At 41.2% G+C, this 21787-nt stretch overlaps 1 protein-coding gene across 9 annotated transcripts in view; it reads left to right on the forward strand.

Annotated features, from left to right (window-relative positions):
• Positions 1 to 21787, forward strand: part of Tmem164 (transmembrane protein 164) — a 167686-nt gene that overhangs the window by 65077 nt on the left and 80822 nt on the right. For all 9 annotated transcript variants that reach the window (XM_028876970.2, XM_028876964.1, XM_028876965.2 and 6 more), the window contains one exon: positions 4919 to 4968. Coding sequence is in view for 3 of the 9 variants with exons in the window: in XM_028876964.1 (XP_028732797.1) it covers positions 4919 to 4968 (50 nt within the window). In the remaining 6 variants the exon portion in view is untranslated. The remainder of the gene's footprint in view (positions 1 to 4918; positions 4969 to 21787) is intronic.

The raw sequence follows: 21787 nt of genomic DNA on the forward strand, positions 1-21787 counted from the left end.
GATGCAGCAGAAGAAAACACATTCTCATATATGCCTGGAGGAAATATTGATTCAAATAACTTTCTTAGAGCACAGGTTATCATTATGAAACAAAAGCCTTAAGGCATATGTAGTTGGCTTTCCATGTCTTTTGGCTCCATATCTAAGAATTCAACCAACGGCAAGACAAAACTATTTTTAAAAAATTCCATTTGTATTAGAATGTATGAGACAGTTTTTTCTCTTAACATTATTAGCCCCTAATGATCTAGTTGGTACATATGTACATAGCATTTACATTGTATTAGGCATTATAAGTAATTTAGAGGTCATTAAAATATATAGGAAAACAAAAATAGGTAATATGTAAATGTTATGGCATTTTCTATAGTGGAGTTGAACATCCACAGTGGTGGGGGTCTGGGGGCAGGGGTCTTGGAACCAATTCCCCATGGATAGGCAGGGGTAACTATTTCTGTTTCCTTGGACCCAGAAAGTCTCCTGTAACTGTGGACTAAGGAAATGGTAAAGGAGCTTGGTAAATGATTGCATGTACATGTAATTGAGTCAGGTGAAGCTGTTAGTGATTAAGCTGTAGATGGGGCTAGCTCTATGGTAAGGAGCCCTACCTGCTCTTGCAGAAGACCCAGGTTCAAGTCCCAGCACCCACATGATGGTTAACAACTTGTCTGTAACTCCAGTTCCTGGGGATCTGATGCCAACTTCCGGCCTCCTTGAGCACTGCACCTATGTGGTTCAAAGACATACACGCAGACATACTATGCATTTTAAAAGTTTTTTTTTTAAGTGAACAAAGAAATGAGGCTATAGAAGCACAATGACCAGCATATTGTATGTTCAGGGTACAGTTGGCATTGTGCGTGTTTACATGATAGATGGAGCCTGGAGCCTAGATGTTTTTATCTGCTGTGCTTTTCTTTAGGTATTGGCCAGCCTTGGGAGGATTAAAATAGCACAGCAGAGTGGCGTTTTAGATAGATCCTTCTTGTAACGTTGTGACATGGAAGAGATTGTCACAGTGGTCCAGAGAGAAATGATGAGGCTACAAAGGTGTGAGTAGAGTTTTAGGATAGACTTTGTATAACCCAGGGATTTGGTCCTCCCTATGCTAAGTAACACCCATAAGCACTTGTCCTGAGGAATCCTAGATATCTGGGTGTCTTCATCGAAAGTAGAGCCAGGAAAATTGGGGCCAGAGGACTGGGGCCTGAAGACGAGTGTGCTAGGCTCCATGTGACTCTTGTTCCCCTTACTCTCGATTTCCATTTCTTGTAGTTCAACCATGTCCCCTCCCTCCAGTGCTCAACTGAGCCAGCAGCTCATTTAGGATGGTCTGTGGTAGACTTGGGGCCAATATGATTGGGGACAGGAATAGGGAGTAGGACAAATGATGGCTGAGAGGGTGGGAGGCAAAGAGGGGGCCTAGAACCATAATGCTTTAGAGTTAGAAAATGAATTGAGACAGCAACTGGGTAACCGGAAAGAGTTAAATGTACTGTTCTGGGCTGGATGATCTTGGACTTGTATGAGGGTTTTCCTAGGGAATTAAGACTGGGTTTCAACAGCATCTGGACATTTTTTCCCCCTGGAATGACCAGCCTTCTATGACAAGTCTCATAAACACTTGAGTTTCATAAGGGTTTGCGAATCACATGTACCCACCAGACCTGGGGTGAGATGAGTTTGAGCTAAAATGAACTTGTGTGGGTATTGCTGGATCCATGTGATGGGCTGCCCTGTTGGGTGTGTTTTGAGATGTCTCATGGTATAGAAAATAGATCTCACGAATGTATGGCAGTACTGGCATAACGCCCTGTGTGTTCTCTGAACACACTGAATGGGCAGAGCTATGGTGGGAGGAGGAGCCTTTGTGGCCTGCTTTATGAGTGTGAGGTGGCAAGTACATTGAATTGGGGTTTCATGAGAAGTGCTTGTGAGAGCTTCTCTCCCCGAGTCTCTTCATCTGTGAAATGAGGTTAAGTAACATGGCCCCGCCTCTGATGGGATGTGGCCGTCCTCTGTAGCACCGTTCCGCTGGCTCCCTGTTTTTGCTCTTTGCTTTAGGGGCTGCACTGGGCAGTTTGGACTATAGATAGAGAGCACCGCATGGGGGCTGGGATAGGCTGGCATGTGTTCTCATCTCTGTACTTCTAGATGTCCTCTCCTACTGTTAAGCATCCCTAAAGCTCAAGGGATGTTTTCGTTTTCCTTCTGCCAGTCTGAAACACAGGCCATCAAAAGTTGGAGGTAGTGGAGCCACCCAGTGAAGGAAGCAAAGAAAGGCAAGGCCAGGGACCCTTGGGCTGCTAAGTTAAAATGCTTTTACAAGGCACAATCAACTCAGAATCATTTTAGTTGTGACCTTACAATTTCAGAACTCTTTCGAGTGGCTGCAAGAGGTTACCTAGAAATGGAATGTGTTGAATATTGAGGTGGGGTTTTTTGCTAGTGTATTCACTGTATTTGACTCAAAGATTGCTTGAAGAAAAGTCCTCTATCCTGGTGATAGTCATAGACAGGCAAGGTGAGAAAGGCCAGAATGTCAATTAGAATGTTTTGGCCCTGTGAAATTAACTGTTGGTAAACTCATCAAGACTAGACTAGCTGGCTGTCTCTGTGAGTGGTGGCTAATAACTGGAGAATGGAGTGGGTTGGAACTGGCGGCTTAATCCTTATAGTAGGCTCCTACATATCTGCTGTAGGGAAGTACAGAACCAGTTAAACAGTTATGTGCTTGCCCCTCTAGGCTACAGACACAGAAAAGTAAGACTTCATTAATTGTGAGGCTATTGCATTTTTTTCCACTATTGCATTTTTACTTTCTGTGGGCATGTAGCAAGTGCCAGGGTATTTCAGAAACTCAGGAAGGCTGCTGGCATGACTCTCCTGGGTATTCCAGATGAACTGGAGACCTTTTCAAGGTGTGTGGGGGGGGACCCGGTTTCCTCTCTGTACTGTAGCTTTAAAGTGTAGGCTTTTGGGTGGCCTGATGCTGGGTAACTATGTGCAACCTCCAACTTGGTCCTTTGCCTAAGGTAAGTAACCTTCCTGCTGTGTCTAGGGTGAAGAACACCAGCTTCATTTAGCTCTTTCTTGGACTGCTCCTGAGGGCTAGGCTAGAGTGTGGGGAGGAACTAATATTTGCAGAATCAAAATTTCAAGTATATGAACCTCATTCAAAACCAGGAGAGTTAGATGTAGTTCAGAAATCTGCTTCTTTGGTATTTGAGAAAGGCAACACGATGGATGGTAAGAGTATTTTACATGTAATCCCAGTGAGTTCTGGGAATGCATTACTCCACACAATGAAATACAACTTAGTTCTGTGAGAAGTACATGGAAATTCCCCATAAATAAAGTGAGATGTACCCTGTTTCAAGTCATGCTTTGAACAGGCATACATTTTCTGTTTTAGAGCCTTTTGGATTTGGCGTCCAATAGAGGATTGTGGACCTGAAATTATCATTGAGTTTGCACTTTAATCAAATGGACCCACAGGGGAAAGGCCTGGGGTGGGTGCTGGTAGATGGCTCTTTCCTTGGAGGGGTTCTCTGATGGGGTATCATAGGTGATGGATTCCCACTGGTATTCTTCTTAAGACACTTTCTTTTTTCCATAATCCCCCTTTTTCCTCTTAGCAGGGATTCTAGCTGCCAAGCAGATGTCTTCCCTATGGTACAGACTATTCTTGCTGTAGACTCTGAGAGAATGGCGGAACAAAATGTTAAAGCATGCACCCTTGGCAAAGCCAACAAGCCCATAATGGAATCTGTCAGCTATCAGTGGGTTTTTGAAACCACACCATCAAATCAGTTTGGGTCAAGGAACCCTACAAACAAGGTTTAGGTCTTAGTTAATCCTCCGTCCCATGTGTCTTTGGCCCTCTGGGTAGTTTAGTCCAAGAGCAAACCCATAGCATGTGAGGCTACCAGGAATGGCTGACCTCATTCCATCTGGAACTTTTGTTCAGCATGCAGATGTGGTGGGGGGAGGTCCTGGGTTTGCAGAATCAGAATGCTTTATGTGAGAACCCAGGAATTTGTGTATTTAGCAAATTTTTCAAAGGATGTTTTGTCCTTGATGACAGTTGAAGACTACGGTGTGGGTAAATAAAAGTCAAACAACTGCAGGTCCTTAGAGGCCTGTGTCACACCCAAGAGCAGGGAGCTGATTGTCCTCTTGAATGACAGATCTTTTGGGCTGCATTTTTGCCCATCACGATAACAGGACATTAACAAATTCCCTAGGTCAATTTGTAGAAACAAACAATCCAGTGGGATTTAGAGTCTGGGGTGGTAATTTGTTAGAGTTGTGGGGAGATTCAGGATCCCCAGATACTTCCAATTTTCAGATAAACACAAAGTAATGTTTTAATAGAAACATGCTTCATGCAACACTTCCAGCCTACTTACTCAAAAACATTATTCATTGTTTCTCTGGAATTCCAATTTAACTTGGTGTCCTGCATTTTCATGTGCTAAATTTGGCAGCTGAGTATTGATAAGCCCACCTACCCTCATGGGAGGCAAGCAGATGGCATGTGTGCGCATCTTCCATGTGCAGAATCTATTTTTACCTGGCCTGGGGTAAAGCTTCAAAGACTGGCTACTTATGGCATATTGAAGTTAGAGCACTGAAAAAATGAACTCTCTCTCCCTTACACACACACACACACACACACACACACACACACACACACACACACACACTACAAATGTGCTTTGGTAAACTATATGCCATGTAACTATAAAAATTTTAACTAACACACAAAACATACAAATTTTACTTTTCTAATTTTTTATATTACATTTTTTTGGGTTAAACTTTTGGGTTTTTTTTAAATGTTATTATTAAAGTAAAACCAAGTCACCATGCTCAGTGTTTTGCTCACTAACCATTCTTAATTCTTCAATTGCAGATCTTCCTCCTGGCCTGCCCTCCATGTCCGGGAGCTATCGTCATCTTCAAGTAAGAGAAAATTGTGTTTTACCCCATAGCCCTTCCTTTTCAGGCTATTCTTTCCATTTGGTGATAGAGGACAATGTGGTCTCCACCCCCCTGGACTGCACTGCTTGGTCCTCTGGCCTTTCACAAGGATTAAACATCTGTTGAGGTCCACTGAACTGTCATGTACATGTTGTATATAGGTTGTAGCTGTTGTTGAGCCCTGGCAAATCCTACTGAACCAATCTTTGTGTTTACACATCCAAGGCAGGGTGGCTTGGCAGCTTGTTGTCCTACTGAGGTTACTCTTGAGAGCTGCTGGGGACTACCTGGCTTTATTCCACAGTCCCCCTCCCCCCCAAACTACCCCTTCACTGGTGATGTGCCATTGAAGCCATTGTTCCTGTGTCTTAATGGCCATTTTTCCTTCAGGTGCAAAATGAAGTGACAGGGATTCTGGACATTGAACTCAGGGTCTTATATCTGCTGCACAGTGTTCTACCCCTGAGCCACATCCTTAGCCTTAGAAATCCTGACTTTCTTTCAAACATCAGCAAACATCCAATTCAATAAAGCAAGCAAGCATGTTTCTCTGAAGGCAAGTTTACTTAAATTAAATTAGTAAGAGTCCCAGAACCCTCATTTTCGCCATGAGTTGTGATCATCTCCCTCATCAGACCTTTTATTAGAGTGGCTAGTGTGAAGGTAAATGGGCTGAATTAATTTCCTCTCTCTACCCCCACTCCCATGTTGGAGCTATTCCTGCAGAGTGAAATGGCCAGAGGGAGGGAACCGGAAGTAATTGGCCTAGCAGATGCTTGGCGAGTGGAGAGGAGAGTGAATGGCTTTCTGATTTACTTAGGTCATCAGAGTGTTAGGCAGGGGAACGCTACCCCATTTGCCGCTGCAAACAGCTCCTTAGAATAGCCACTTAGTCTCTTGCCTAAGGTGAGTAACTTTCTTCCCGGTGAGGGGTAATGGATCCTGACTTTATATGTTTTATGTGGACAGCTCCCACAGAAAATGGCTATTTAACCTCACTTCCCTCCCTTGCCTTTTCAAAATGAGCTCAATTATTCAGTGTAATGTTTTTAAAGCAATAGTCATTGATTTTTATTTCATTAGGGATGAAAGCAGCAATCCTCATCAGAAAATAAACACCACCTCCATCCTCCCCCCAAGAGATAATTTCGATTATTGCCTTTCTTTTTTTTGATAAGCAAAAATTGCATTGTTTACTCATATTTTTATTATTTATTTTCTCAATTTAATTTAATTTACTTATGTTTTATACTCATATGATTACTGGGTATTTTATAGTGGTCCTTTGTAATTTCTTTTTGCTTGCCCCTAACTCACACTATCCCTCCATGTAGTAAACCAGTACATACCTTCTCCATGTGCGTGGACCAGCACATGTGGCTTTCAGAAGGTTGTGTTAATTGTTTTTATTCTTTAATACATGTTGCTTTTTTACTCAACAACATCTCATAGAAATCTATCAAAGTCTACCGGTATGAGTCTTATTTCAGAAGGCTGCAAAATACTTCATAAATACATAATTTATCTTGGCATTTCCATATTAGTGAATATTTACTTCCTTTCCACAATGCTGAGATAACCATTACTGCATGCTAACCTTGTATATTGTTGCTTTCAATTTTTGTTGGTGTGTGTATGTGAATGCCTCACACAATGTTTTTCTTTTCTATACAAATATTATTCTTATGTAGCTTCCTCATTTCCAATTCTATTTAAAGTTGCTTTACCAAAGATGAATAACCAGTTGCACTCGAACAATATAGTACATACTCGCAGCTTTTTCCTGTAAACTGAACATCCATCATTGCCAGCTATTAAATGTTTTATGTACTAGGCTCAAGTTATCGATTCTCTGTTCTGTTCCGTTGGCTTGTGTACCAAGACCATATTGACTTGATGACATTAGTTGAAAATTCCTTTAGCACTGTCTTGTCAGCTTTTCCTATTTATACATTGTCAAGTTTCCTTTTACTCAGTACTCCCAGTTCTACTGGGATTCTAATTAGAATTACATTACATTGGCCTTCACTTTTTAATTAGGTTCTTTTTAGCTAAGAAATTGTATTTCTTTGCATGTTCACATCTGATTTTGTGTTAATTAGATCTATTCTTTTCTTCTTATCTATTCTTTGCTCTTTTTGATGCATTTCTCAAGAATTAATAACTTTTCTCCTATTGGGGCTCAAATGCCTTCCTCATCTCCATTGCTAAGTACCATTTGCTATGAAGGAAAATGAGTATTGACTTTTATGAATATTTATCTTATGTTTAGCAGATTCTCCTATTATTTCTGGTAAATTTCATTTTTTCTTCTATCTTTTCAATAATTACATTTTTTGTTGCATTTTGTAGAAACTCAGATAGCTAAATAGAAATCATGTTGATGGCCTACTCTGCCTAAAGATTTTAAAATCAACCTGTTTTCTGTGTTTTTACATTTGCTATTGGCATTTGTTTATTTATTTGGTTTCAACTTTTCATTTCTTGTATTTCCACATTTACTTACAGGATTGGTTACTGTATTTTAATAGCATCTGCATGAGTTTGAAATTTTACTCCAAGGTTTTTCTTTTCTTTCCTGAAACACATTAGTCAAGTTCTGTGCTATTGAGCTATACCCCAGATCTAATTTATTTTTTCAATACAATGAATTATGTTGATAGAATTTCTGGATTTGAACAACTATTATATTACTGAAGTAAGCCTGCTGATCACAGTATGTTATTATTTTGATACAAACCTGAATTCTGTTTATCAGTATTTTATTTAGAATGTGTCTTCACTATTCATAGGTGAGATTGAAATCTTTTGTGTTTTTTATTAGATTTGAAGATTAAAGATAAGATGTATAACATATAGTATAGAATGTTTCTTCTTTTTCTTTGGCCCATAATACTTGAATTACACTTAGAAGTTACGTGTGTGTCCTTTGAAGGTCTGATGTAACTCCCTTGTAAAGCACATCCGGACTTGGTGTCTTTTTCATTAGGTAGAGTCATAATTCCCTTTTCAGTGTCTTCTTCTATGGAAACCAATCTGTTTAAATCTTTTGGCTTTAATTTTGGTTGTTTGTATTTGTTAGAAAATTATCTACTTATCCTATATCTTCAGATTTATTGCCATAAGTTTGGGTGAGTATGCAGCATTCTTTATCATTTGAAGAATCTTTCCTCGTGTGGTTACATTTTATTTCTTGAACTTAATCTTGTGTGTTTTCTGTTGTCTCTCCTGTATTTAAATTTGCTCAGCAAGCTCATTATTGATTTTTGATTGCATTGTAGAATAAAGTCTTGCATTTATTCATCCTTTCAGTCTTCCTTTTAAGAGTTAAAACCATCAACCTATGCATTTAGCCGTCTTTACAGCTCAGTGTACACACAGGCTCTGCTGTGGGCTCCTTGACGAGCACTACCTACCTACTTCTTATTTGTCCACTCCTGCTTTGCTCTACCAGTCTATGCAAGTTTGCTAGCTTCCCAGCTAAACAGAGCTTGGCATGTTCTTTGCAGAGACATGCCCAGTCACTGCAGGAAAGGGGTTATGATGTGTACTGCAGGCTGCATTGCCCCATGCTGGTCTGGGACTGACAGTTCTTTTGGCCGGGTAGAGCAGGGGCAGGATTCTCTACAAGGCTCTTGTGGCCTGTTTCACAGGAGAGACTGATAGCTTGCCAGTGTTCCAGCTGGGTCGTGACTCTTTCATTTATGTGCACCTCTGTTGACATGTGACTTGCTAAGTGCTGCTGCTGTAGCCTGCTGCTAGAAAGGCTGCCTCAGCAGAAACCAGGCATCTGAGATGTAGAGCTAGAATTGGCAGGGTTTCTACTTGACCCAATCCACAGCAACCTTGGGCATGGCGGTCTTAGGCCCTCTAATCTCACTGACGTTGGGAATTCCAGCCTGGTAGCTTTCTGCTTCTGAAAGCCCCTTATCTTCACGTTTCTAGGCGCTCCTTCTTTAGGCATGCACAGCAAGCAGCCCTCCAGCACTGCTGGTTGTGTTGTGTTTGTTCACGCATGACTGACTGTTCTCCATCTCTTGGAATCTGAGCCACTTTCCTTTCCTCATTTGGCTGCTTAAGAGTGGCTTTTTCCATAAGAGCGGGCTCCCGGTACTTTCTCTGGCCACCCTATAGAATCCTTTTCTCTCATCAGGATTGACTGAAAGCAATACATTCTGCCCTCTGTGTGAGGAGGTTCTACCTCCCCAGATTCAACCAACTGCACACTGCAAGATTTGTTTGTTTCTTTTCAAATTGCATCTGTTTGAACAGGAGGCTTTTTTTTTTCTTGTCATTATCCCCTAAACACTATAGGATAACATGTTTGCAGAGTATTTATGTTGTATGAAGTGTTGTTAAAAAAAAAAAAAAAAAAAAAAAAAAAAAAAAAAAAAAAAAAAAACAGGCTGGAGAGATGGCTCAGAGGTTAAGAGCCCGACTGCTCTTCCAGAGGTCCTGAGTTCAATTCCCAGCACCCACATGGTGGCTCACAACCATCTGTAATGAGATCTGGCATCCCCTTCTGTATACATAATAAATAAATAAATAAATCTTAAAAAAAACAATCTATGCCAGGCAGTGGTGGCGCACGCCTTTAATCCCAGCACTCGGAAGGCAGAGGCAGGCGGATCTCTGTGAGTTCGAGGCCAGCCTAGACTACCAAGTGAGTTCCAGGAAAGGCGCAAAGCTACACAAGAGAAACCCTGTCTCGAAAAACCGAAAAAAAAAAAAAAAAAAAAAAAAAAAAAAAACAATCTAAAGAGGAAGTAAGCATTGAAGTGTGCCAACTTTTAAGTAAGTTACCTGTCTCAGTCACCATTACGGAACCTACCCTGTCATATTATGTGAAAGTTGGCCTTCCCGTCCCTCCTTGTTTTTTATCCCTGACTGGCCTCCAACTCATACAGATTCATCTCAGAGCACTGGGATTAAAGGCATATACCATCTTGCCAATCCCTCACACTTAATAAATAAGATTTCCTTTTCAAACTGAGGTGGAGTCGGGTAGGGTGGGTTGGTGCAGCGCTCGGGAGGCAGAGGCAGGCAGATTTCTAAGTTTGAGCCTAGCCTGGTCTATGGTGAGTTCCAGGACAGCCAGGGCTACACAGAGAAACCCTGTCTCGAAAAGAAAAAGAAAAGGGAAAAGATTTCCTTTTGATAAAAGGAGAGGAAAGAGGGCCATGTAGGAGTAGCCAGGAAGTCCCTCAGCTCTCATAGGCATGTCACTGTGACTTTTTCTTTACTTTTTTTCTTAACCCTTTCCTCAGTTTTTTTTTTATTACAGCAGATTTCAGATATATACATATTATATTTATTCTCATATGTTCCTTATACATTTGTATAATTTCTTCTGTGGGCTATCAGTTCATGTTATGAGTTTTATATAGGGATATTTCTCTTCTTAGTTGAATAAATTATAGGCATATGAAGTCTAAAAGTTTTTTTTTTAACTTTTGCAGTGAATACTTCTCCTTTTGCTTTTTTAACAATTTTGTTGTTAGTTTTCAAAAAGGACTTATTTTTATGTATGTGTTTGTATGTATGTATGTGAATATGTATACAGGTGCCAAGGAGGCCAGAAGAAGGTGTCAGATCTCCTGGAACTGGAGTTCCAGGCAGAGAGTTTCACACAGCACTGAGCCTTCTGACCTGTGTGCTGGCACCTTGGCAAGAACTGCAAACTCTCTTAATCACTGAGCAATCAAGCTCTCCAGTTCTCTTTCGGAAGTTTGAGACAGGTCTCGATAGATATCTCAGATTAGTCTGTAAATCACTATGTAGCCCAGGCTGGACTTGAACTTGAGATCATCCTCAGTGCTGCTGGCATTACAGCATTTACCACCATGCCTGACTTACGTTTTAACATTTTTTTTTTGAGACAGGGTCGCATTCTGTAGCTCCTGATGGACTAGACTCACAGAAATCTGCCTGCCTCTCCCTCCTAATTGCTAGGATTAAAAACATGCACCACATACACCGCAACTTTTAACTTTTTCATGAAGTGTTTGCTACACGTCAATTTTGCATTTTTCTTGGTTGAATTGATTATTCCTTCCTTCAGGCCATGAGTATTTCCTATGTATGTATGTATATATGTGTGTATGTATGTATTTAATTATTTGAGATAGAGTCTCACCGTGTAGCCCAGACTGGCTTGAAATTGACTGTGCATCTCAGGACGGCCTGGAATTCTTGGTTCTCATGTTTCATTCTCCCAAATCCACTACCACAACCAGCTTTCTTTCTGTATTTTTATGCCTGAACAGACTTTTTCTTGTTGTGAGATTAGCTAGAAAGTTCAGTGTTACACTATTAAAAATATTCAATGTGGCCATTTAAAACTCATTCTATGAATAGGGTGAGGTAGGGCTATAGCTTACATTTTTCCCTAAGTAGTTTTCTTATTTCTGTATTTATTGTTTGTATAGCAGAGGCTGGACTTTAATTCCTGGTTTTCCTGACTATACTTTCCAGGATTATAGGTATATGCCGTCACACCCAGCAAAGGATTCTCTAAGGTCATTACCATACTTTAACAAGTAACTTCTTGTATGTGCCGGCAGTTAGCTCAGGGGTGTGTTTGACTATTCTGTTCATCTCTCTTGGGTTTTAACCCAGCTTCGTGTTCTTTTTTTGTAAAAGAAAAACCTTTCTTATTTTATCTTATGTGTATGGAATTTTGCCTTTATGTATGTGCAGCACATGTCTGCTTGGTGCCCATAGAAGCCAGAAGAGGGTGTCAGGTCCCCTGGACCCATAGTTAGTTGTGAGCCGCCATGTGGGCGGACCCAGATTCTCCACAAGAGCAGTCAATGCTCTTCACCGCTGAGCTAGCTTGCTAGCCCCACAAGAAGTTAATGGATGGAAAGAGAGGCACACATTAGCGTGCCCTTCATTGGGTGGGCGAAGGGACAGATTAGGCCCCAGCTTCAAAGCCTTGGGTTTGGAACATCAGGCAGGGAGGCCAGGTTTCTCTTACCCCCCTCAGTCCACTCTGCCACCACAGTTCTTTTTCTCAGCTACTCTCAAGCAGTGTTTTGGTTTCAGGTGAACTTTGAATGTTTTTCTCAGGTTCTCTTCCAAATCCGGCCAGGATTTTGACTGCACTTACTTTAATCCTACTTCATCACAACGTTGAATCTCCTCAGCCAGGATAAAACAATGATTCTACATGATTCTTTTTCTTTCTTTCTTTCTTTCTTTCTTTCTTTCTTTCTTTCTTTCTTTCTTTCTTTCTTTCTTTCTTTCTTTCTTTCTTTCTTTCTTTTTTTTTTTTTGGTTTTTCAAAGCTAAGTTTCTCTGTGTGGCCCTGGCTATCCTAGAACTAACTAGCTCCGTAGACCAGGCTGGCCTTGACCTCACAGAGATCTGCCTGCTTCTGCCTCCTTTGTGTTGGGATCAATGGCGTACACCACCACCGCCCGGCTTCATGAATTCATTTTTTTTTTATATTCCTCAGTATGTATGTTTCCCACATATTTCTCAACAAGGTCATTTTAAAACAGTTTATAGTTTATGATCTTTTATTATATCTTCTGTTATTACTGATGAGTCATACGAAAGATTTCCAGGTTTGTATGTTTGTTTTATATTGGGCCACTATGCTTAATTCTTATTTAAATAATAATTTTTCAGATGTTACCCTTGGATCATTTTGGAAATATCAATTTTCAAATGGTAACTTTGCCTCTTTTTAAAGAGCAAAGTGTATTTTCCTTTTTGTTTGTTTGTTTTTTGTTTTTTTGGCTCAAGCCTAGTTGTATTGGCTAGAGTTTCTGGCATCATTTTAAATAATACTAATACTGGCAAGAATCCTTATCTTGGTTTTGATGCTAATGGAAATATTTCTGGTGTTTCATTTAATGGTGTCATAGTTAGAGTTTCTATTGCTGCGATGAAACACCATGACCAAAAAGCAAGTTGGGGAGGAAAGAGTTTATTTGGCTTACACTTCAGCATTACTGTTCATCACGGAAGGAAGTCAGGACAGGAACTCACACAGGGCAGGATCCCCGAGGCAGGAGCTGATGCAGAGGCCATGGAGGGTGCTGCTTACTGCCTTGCTCCTCATGGCTTGTTCAGCCTGCCTTCTTATGGAACTTAGAACTATCAACCCAGGGATGGCACCACCCATCATGGGCTGACCCCCCATGATCACTAATTGAGACAGTGCCTTACAGCTGGATCTCATGGAGGCATTTCCTCAACTGAGGTTCCTTCCTCTGATGACTCTGGCTTGTGTCAACTTGACACACAAAACCAGCCAGTACAAATGGGGATATTTTTATGTTTGTCGTCAGTTGACTCTTACATTGCCTATTGACTTAGGTTAAATGTAATATAACATGAAGAAATTTTCTTGTTCTTAAATTGTTAAGTTCATTTAAAGATTAAGAACTTATTTGTTTGTTATTAATTAATTAATTAATTAATTTATTGTGATGCTGGGGCTAGAACTCAGGGCTTTAGACATGCTAGACAAGTGCTCTACTGCTGAACTACACCCTAAGCACATAGGTGACTGTTGAGTTTAGCCAACACTTTCTTGGTAGAAGATGTTGAGTGGTTAATTTGTGCTTTTCCCCTTTGATCTCGTTTGGTATATTATATTGGTAGAATTCCTTTTTTTTTTTTTTTTTTTCCGAGACAGGGTTTCTCTGTGTAGCTTTGGAGCCTGTCCTGGAACTCACTTGGTAGCCCAGGCTGGCCTTGAACTCACAGAGATCCGCCTGGCTCTGCCTCCTGAGTGCTGGGATTAAAGGCGTGCGCCGCCCGGCAGTAGAATTCCTAATTGCAGCTTTGAAGGACTGCTAATGTAATCTCCTCTTTTCCTCTGTGTGTTTACAAGAGACTCATGTTTGGCTTCCTTCCCACGAGTTTGGTTGATTTTGCTCTCTGTCACCCCTGCTATGAAATTTAACTTTGTCATTCTTCCTTACTTTGGAGAGTTCTCTTTCTGCCTCAGCTTGTTGATTTTCCTTCCCAGTGCGCCTTATTCTGGTGGCTTCCTAGAGTCCAGGTTTTCTTGCATACTATTCAGGATGTCCTCAGGTTTTTGTAAAATCCTTTCTGGTTCTTACACTAAATTTGGATGTTTGTGCTTCTCCAAGTCTCCAGAACGATATGCGTTTCTCCATGTGCTGCCAGACATTTTCATAGGAACTGCGCTGGCTTTTTGTATGTCTATGCATATTCAAAGGAGGATCTGTTGTTTGTCAAAGACAGATTGTGTATACTGCCTTTAAATATTTTTATATTCTCTATGGTATTGGTTAGAACCACTTCTCAGCTCCATTCTTTGCTGGCAGGTTAATGCACACAGCTTTTTAGTACGTTTCTCACAGTCTAGTACCTATTCAGGTTGTCTGTCCCAACTACTAAGCTCTCAGATACTCTGAACAAATAAAGTATGTAAAAAGTCATAGTCTCCCACATGTGTAACTCCCAGAGGTTTCCTTGTGAAGCTTCCCCGTCTCAATATGCAGTGTGCTAGCACCAATCAGATCATAGTCTACTGTTTTGACTTTGGAGAATTGATTAGAGCCTAATGGAGTGGTATTTGTGCTGCCTATGACCTTGGGCTCTGCAGCCCAAAGGAGGCGGTGCTTCCTGCCGTTGTATGTGACCTCTTCTAAGGAAAGGGAGAAGCGTCACATAGATATAGATGGTTCCAGGAATTACTAATACTATTTGCAAGCAGTTGTCATGCCGTGGAGAAGCAGCTGTCTGATTTCCCAATGCCAGCCATGAGGCTGGTCATCGCAGGATTTAGGATCTTCCTGTGTTCTTTTCAGGTTTTTAGAAGCTGCTGCATGGCTTGGCCACAGAGTTTTCCCCTCACTTTAGCACTACCCATATTACTGACCAAGATTTCTTGCAGATTCTGGCTGTCAGTCTGTCTGACCATCATTTAAGGTTTTCACTCATTTGGGGAATTTGGTCTTTTTTGGTACCTTATAGTTATTTGATTGGAAAGTTGGGGGAGGCTGGATTAGAGATTGTTAGCCATGGATTTTAAAGTACAAACCTAGGGTATATTTTGGTTTGGGGTGACTTTTGTTTGTTTGTTTGTTTGTTTTGAGACAGGGTTTCCCTGTGTAGCTTTGGAGCCTTTCCTGGATCTCACTCTGTTGACCAGGCTGGCTTCGAACTCACAGAGATCCACCTGGCTCTGCCTCCTAAGTGCTGGGATTCAAGGCGTGCACTACCACCGCCCGACTTGGGGAGACTTTTTTATATATAAAATAAAGGGCTACGTAGCAACATTTTAGACCTTAGGGGCTCATGATGTAGAACAACATAATCTCTGGCCTTGAACAATGTTCTTTTGATAGTGAGGAAGGAGCCTGATATATGTAAAGGGATGAATATGGCTATGGTCCACTAAAGTGTTAGTTATGTAAGCAGCGGATCAGATGCAAGACTTGTAGGGACTGCTGGGGATAACAACTGTACAGTGTCACTATTCTTAATGCTGAATGTAGAAGTAAAAGCAGCTAATAGAGGGAATTCCCTGATAGAGAGTTCATCACAACACCAAAGGAAGAGCAGGGCCATGCCCCTAACGTCAGGAGAATTAGATCTAGCATACAGAGACCATAGCTGAGGAGGAATGAGGTTTGGGCTGTACAATAGAACTGTAGCCTTGTTAGTGAGATGGCAGGATGTGATTGCGTGCCTACTTGGAAGGAATACCTTGATGAGGGATAACGGGTTCTGGAAAGCTGCAGTTGCTTCTGGTGACACCGTCCCATGGTCATTAAGGTTGGACTTAGTCTTCATGTCTTCAGATAGAAGCATCAGAACAGGGATTTTCTCTTTGGCACACTTCTGGTACTATCACAAGTCTTCATATCAAAGACATCTTAAAAAGCAAACAGGGGCCGTCGAGATGTCTCAGTGGGTAAAGGCGCTTGTTGAACAAGTCTGATGGCCTGGGTTTAATATCTGAACTCACATACAGGTGGAAAGAGAGAACCAATTCCAAAAAGTTGTTTGGCCTCCAAATATGCACCATGGCAAGCTTGCATCTCCCCCTCCAATAATTAAAATATTTTAAAAAATGCTCAGACACTCCTTCCTGATTATAATACAGTTAGTAGTTAGACTGTCCATAGATGATCTCAGCCCTTTCCAAGACTAGAAAACTCTGGTTCTTAAGTTATTGACCACCCACAATTGACTCACTAGATACAAAGCAGACACTGACTGGAGTCTGTTGGTTCTGTAGGTTCAAGGTGAAAATTCTTCCTTGTCAGCTGGAGACTTGGGCCTTTACATCTGGCTAGCACTGCCCTTCGGAGCTTATTTTCTTTTGGTGGTGTCCAGAGGATGTTCTCTACCTCTCAGCTCTGGTCTTTGCTGCCCTGTTTGACCAATGACTATGAACAGCCTAAATTCCTGCTGCCTTCTCCAATCTCTGCAGGAGTTAGGAGCTGGCTCCGGAGGCAGGGCTCTGGTGTGTCTAATGTTGTTCCTGGAAAACAGTTAGCAGATCCAGGTCGATTTTCCACTCTCTTTGTGACATTAGAGAAAGGCCGAGATCTCAGGGCTGGGGTCCCTGAAGTCCTGGAGCCGCAGAGCAGCTTCAGAGTTCCTCTGTCTCTGTTGGGTCTGCTAGCTAGGTAAAGGCGGTGTTGTCATCACACGGTAGGAGGCTTTTATCCACCCTTCCTGGTCTCTGACGCCTCTAACCACAGGCGGATGTAATTGTCAGCTTGGTTTTTGTTGCCCTGGCTGCACTTTCTTTTCATCCAGCCAGCCATTCATCACTGGGTCTTACTCTAGTGTATAGCTTGGCCTTGAATGCATGGGCTCGTGACCCTTCCCTCCCAACCTCTCCAGTTGCTGGGACTTACAGGACTGTGCTGCCTTGGCCAGCTGGTTGCTCAGTCGAAGCTCTCACAAGGGTCTAGGCACTTCTTGGAAAAGCTGACCTTTTAGGACTTGCTCTTTCTCTCTTGTGATACCTTGAAGGAATGGAAGGAAAAGAGAAGGGCAGCTAAGATTTTCCCAGCTTTGGGTTATGAGCTGATGGTTTCCTTGCATTGGGAACACCCACTATTTAATGTGATGGGTTATTCACATGTGCACCAAGAGTCGGGGAAGGTCAAAACCTAAGTCAGTGAGCTGTGAAGTTTGAAGGGCTACAGATTCCTCCGCCCATCCTATGTAAGAAAAGTGACTGGCAGAGGGCTGACCTTCTGGAAGCCTATGGCACGCCTCCCGCCCTCCACTGCCCAGTTCTGAAACTCGGAAAGCTGCTCATCTTCATGAGCACATGGAAAGCAGAGGAGCTGTGATGTAAGTGAGATTGTCTGATCATGAGTATCTGCTGACTCAGTCCCCGGAGGCTTTTGAACGAGAGGAGATGAAATTTCATCTGTGCCACAGAGAGCAGAGGTGCACTGCTGGATGGAGAGACTATAGGCCGGGTGTGAGCCGAGGTAGGTGAGGGAAATGTGGGGATGGCTGAGGGCAAGAATGAGGACAGCCTGACATGTGATCATGGCATTGCAAGACTGATACCCCATTGACCTTTGGTTCACATGATAATTAGGATAATTCTGTAGCCTTGTCATACTCTCTTTTCTGGATCCCACTTATACTTTTTTTTTGTACTCTCTGAATTCAATGTTTCTTTTTCTGGGATTATAATATAATTATTGAATTTTAAACAGCATGGCTTTCTCCAATGAGCCTCCCATATCTGAGTGCTCTGAGGCTGTGAGACTGGTTGTTTTTTTTCTTTCCTCCCTTTCTTCCATCCTTCCCCCTTCCTCCCTCCCTCCCTCCCTCCCTTCCTTCCTCCCTCCCTTCCTTCCTTTTTTCCCTCCCTTCCTTCCTTTCCCCCCTTCCTTGCTGCCCCTCCCCATCAGTGTTAAAGACTAGGTCTAGGGACCCATGCAGGGGAGGCAAGCATTTCACCACTGAGCTGTTTCTTTCTCCAGCTCTAACCTGTTGTGTCTTAATGTTTTTCCCAGTGCTCATCTTCTGTGGAACCTGAGATTTGGAACCGTAGCTCAGCTTAGAACCATAGACACAGCACTTAAGGGAACATCTTTTTGGCACCCTTGCTGTGGAGGTGGCTGATTTGGGGCCTTAGCTTTGGACTCATTACTAAGAAAGGTGTTTAGAAAATTGCCTCTGACCTGTGCAGCTTTATTAAGGCTTGGTCTTGGCAAGGGAGAAAAAAGCTGTACAGAAGAACACTATTCATTTAAGGGAGAAGGAGACCAGAAACCTAGAAGACTCCTAAGAAATGGGCAGTAGTTCTGGGAAACCATTTCTTCTTTGGTGTGGTACTGAGCTCAGGTATCTGCTTTCCTTTGGCCTAATTGTCTCGACCCTGCCTACATCCATATACATTCTTTCCTTAATGCTTTGGGACTTTTCCAGTTGACTATAGATCTCTCTTTCTCTCCCATGCCCATAACATAAACTATCTTCTTCCCCACATAAGCATATTCAGTTCTGTCTTTTGCAAATCTCCCATGACAATCTTCCTGAGTAGGGTCCGCTTTCTTTTTCCTTCTTCTGTATAGCTATGTATTACAACATATGTTTGGGTGTGCACCATCTTCAGGAAAAAGGAAAGGCTCTCACTCCAGATAACTTCCCGTCTTGAGAAAGCAAGTGTGGACTCTCCTGCATTCTGTGGGTTTTTTTATTTGTTTGTTTGTTTTGTTTTTTTCGAGACAGGGTTTCTCTGTGTAGCTTTGCACCTTTCCTGGAGCCCAGGCGGGACTTGAACTCACAGAAATCCTCTGCCTCCCGAGTGTTTGGATTAAAGGCATGAGCTACCACCGCCCAGTGGTGTGTTTTTTCTTTTTTTTTTTTTTTAAAAAAAAACAACAATGTGGTTTAATAAGATTTGGGCAAAGTGTGTTAAAGCTGTGCAATTAGTAATGGAAAAGTAGAGATGCTCCAGTCTTAGAAAAGTCATGTGTGTTTATTGCACAGAAAAATGAAACATCTCATAAAGCAGCAAAGAAGATAGTCATGGATAAGAGATAATTTCTGTTAGTAGGATGATATAATTTTCTTCCAGTTTTCCTTATGTATGTGCTCAGAAATAATGATTATTCTTTTTGTGCTTTGTAATGTTTTAAAAGCTAACAGACTAGATGTGGTGGTGTATGTCTGTAATACCAACACTTAGGAGATGAATTCAGGGGGATCAGGATATATAGCAAGTTAAAGGCTAGCCTGGGCTATATTAGACCCTGTCTCAAAAAACAAAAGGGCAAACAAAACAAATGTTAGTAACTACAATTACTTCTATACTTTAGTTAATGTACTATGGTTGTTTCCCTATCTATCTTATTAAATACTAATCTAAAAATTATTTCTAATGACCATATAAACATCTATTATTTGGATGAATAATGTGTCATAATATAATATAGTATAATTAATATAAGTGGATATAAACAGTATCCTACTAATTCAGCATTTATCTTCTTAGGTAGATGTTGGGAGAGTCTTGAGTAATCCAGTGGAATTTCATTACCTGGGCTATATGTGTGCTTTCAGCTGCTTGCTTCTCAATGGTGAACAAAGATGAAAGCCTCAGCCTCCATTTCTTCACGTGTAAAGGATGCATTAGTAGTACTCCATCCTTGAATGCTGGTAACAGTTAGAGGAGCTGACCCCTGAAAATCTTTTAGCATGGAGCTGACATCTACTAAGTACTCACTAAGTGTTATTAATAATACATAGAAGCATTAGCCTCGTCTTTACCCTTTGCATCTTTCCCTGTGCCTCAAGTTTAAAATTTGAGATTGAAAATTGCTTTCATTTAGATAAGTAGAATTTCAGAATGGAAATTATTTTCATCTAAGTTGCCTCTTTTACCAGTTGAGCATTTTCCAGATGCAAGCTTATGTCAACTTCATAAGAGGGGTAAATGTACCGGAACCTTTGCACTTATGTGACCCCGTTTGGTCCAGAATAAGGTAGTGGAAATCCACTGGCTGCAACCAGGGGAATGGTCTTTGACCCACAGGCAAAGCCACCCGAGCTTTCCTCTTGTACCTATCACCCCTCTTTTTAAAAAAAAACTTTGTGTGTTTTTTTATGTTCCGATTTTCTTTCTTTTTTTTAAAAAAAATATTTATTTGTATTTTATGTACATTGCTGTTTTGCCTGCATGTAGGTCTATGTGAAGACCCCGGAACAGGATACAACCTGCTCTGTCTGTATGTTACTTCAATATTTTCAGGACTGACCACTGTTTTATCTCAAGAATGTCATATAAATGGAACCTTTCTGCATATAGTCTTTGGAGAATGGCTTTGTGCATTTGTGCATGCAACATAGTGCCTTCTTTTCTTTTCCTCAGTTTTCTTCTCCCTCTTTTTTTTTTTTTTCACACAGGGTCTCTCTACATAGCCCTGGCTTGTCCTGAAACTATGTAGACCAGTCTGGACTCAAACTCACAGAGATTCTTCTGCCTCTGTCTCCTGAGTGCTGAGATTAAAGGCATGTGCCAACACACCTTTTTTTTTTTATTTTAATTTTTGAAATAGGGTTTCTCTGGACAGTCCTGGCTGTCCTGGACCTTGATATGTAGACCAGACTGTCCTTGAACTCACAGAGATCCACCTTTCACCCATACTACGTTTGAGATGCATTCAAACTGTTACTTGTATTAGTTGTTTACTTGATTTTTCTCTTTGAGTGGTTCTCCACAATGTGCATTGGCCAGTTCCTTTCTTTCCTGTTTTTGTCATTTAAAGGCACTTGTGCTGAATCCATAGTTTGGCTATTACAGAGGTGCTATAAACATTATAGTGTGTGGGTTTTCATGGAAACATAAATTTTCATCTCAGGGTGGTAAATACCCTGGAGCAGGATTGTTGGGGCATAGAATGAGCAGTTTCAGCTTTCTACACTTTTATAAATTTACTTTTAATTCGATTTGTTTTCTTCATATCTAGTTTCTTGAGTTCTCCAAGGGCATTCATTAATGACATAGGGAGTATCAACCACTCCAGGGCAGATCTCATGTTCAGGAGTAGTTGATCAACACATAATAGACTCCGTAGGTTTTTTTTTTGTTTGTTTATTTGTTTGTTTGGTGTGTGTGTGTGTGTGTGTGTGTGTGTGTGTGTGTGTGTGTGTGTGTAATTTTTATTTGGTTGCAGTTTGATATTTTTTATTTTTCTTTTTTGGGTGATGTTGGAGTTTGTTTTCTAGGTTTTGGGAGTTTTGTTGTAGTGGGCTTTTGATTTGTTTTTTGAGAACAAACTTGAAGTTGGGTAGGGAGGGAGGAGGAAAGGAACTGGACAAACCTGGGGGGAGGGGAAGAATATGATCAAAATATATTTAAATTTAAATTTTCTTTTAAGTGATTAAAAATGCTAAAAAATTATAATATACTGTCCAACTTACTTGAAGTAGCAGTTTTGTATTTTCTACAATGAATGAGCGCTCCACTTTCTCTACATTCAGTGTAAGGAATTCTGTTCGAAGGTGATGTGAATGCTCCAGTCCTAATACTATTTACTCTATTGTCGAAATCAAGTGAGCATATCACTGTAGTCTGATTCGGAAGTGTTCTCTTTTGTTGATTGTTGGCTCTGTGCTTGACCAGTGGCACATTGTTTTGGCAGCTGTAACTTTAAAATCAGGTTGTTATTCCTGTCCCTCTGTCCTTTCCACGTACATTTTAAAATCAGTTTATCCATACACACAAAACATACTGCTGAGATTTTGGTCAAAATTGCTTGGGATCCGTAGATCATTTTAGTGAGAGCTGCAGTCTTTCCTCTGTGGAGCCATAGGTTCTAACCAACTG

The sequence above is a fragment of the Peromyscus leucopus genome, chromosome X (genome assembly GCF_004664715.2).
Source record: "Peromyscus leucopus breed LL Stock chromosome X, UCI_PerLeu_2.1, whole genome shotgun sequence".
Lineage (NCBI taxonomy): Eukaryota > Metazoa > Chordata > Mammalia > Rodentia > Cricetidae > Peromyscus > Peromyscus leucopus.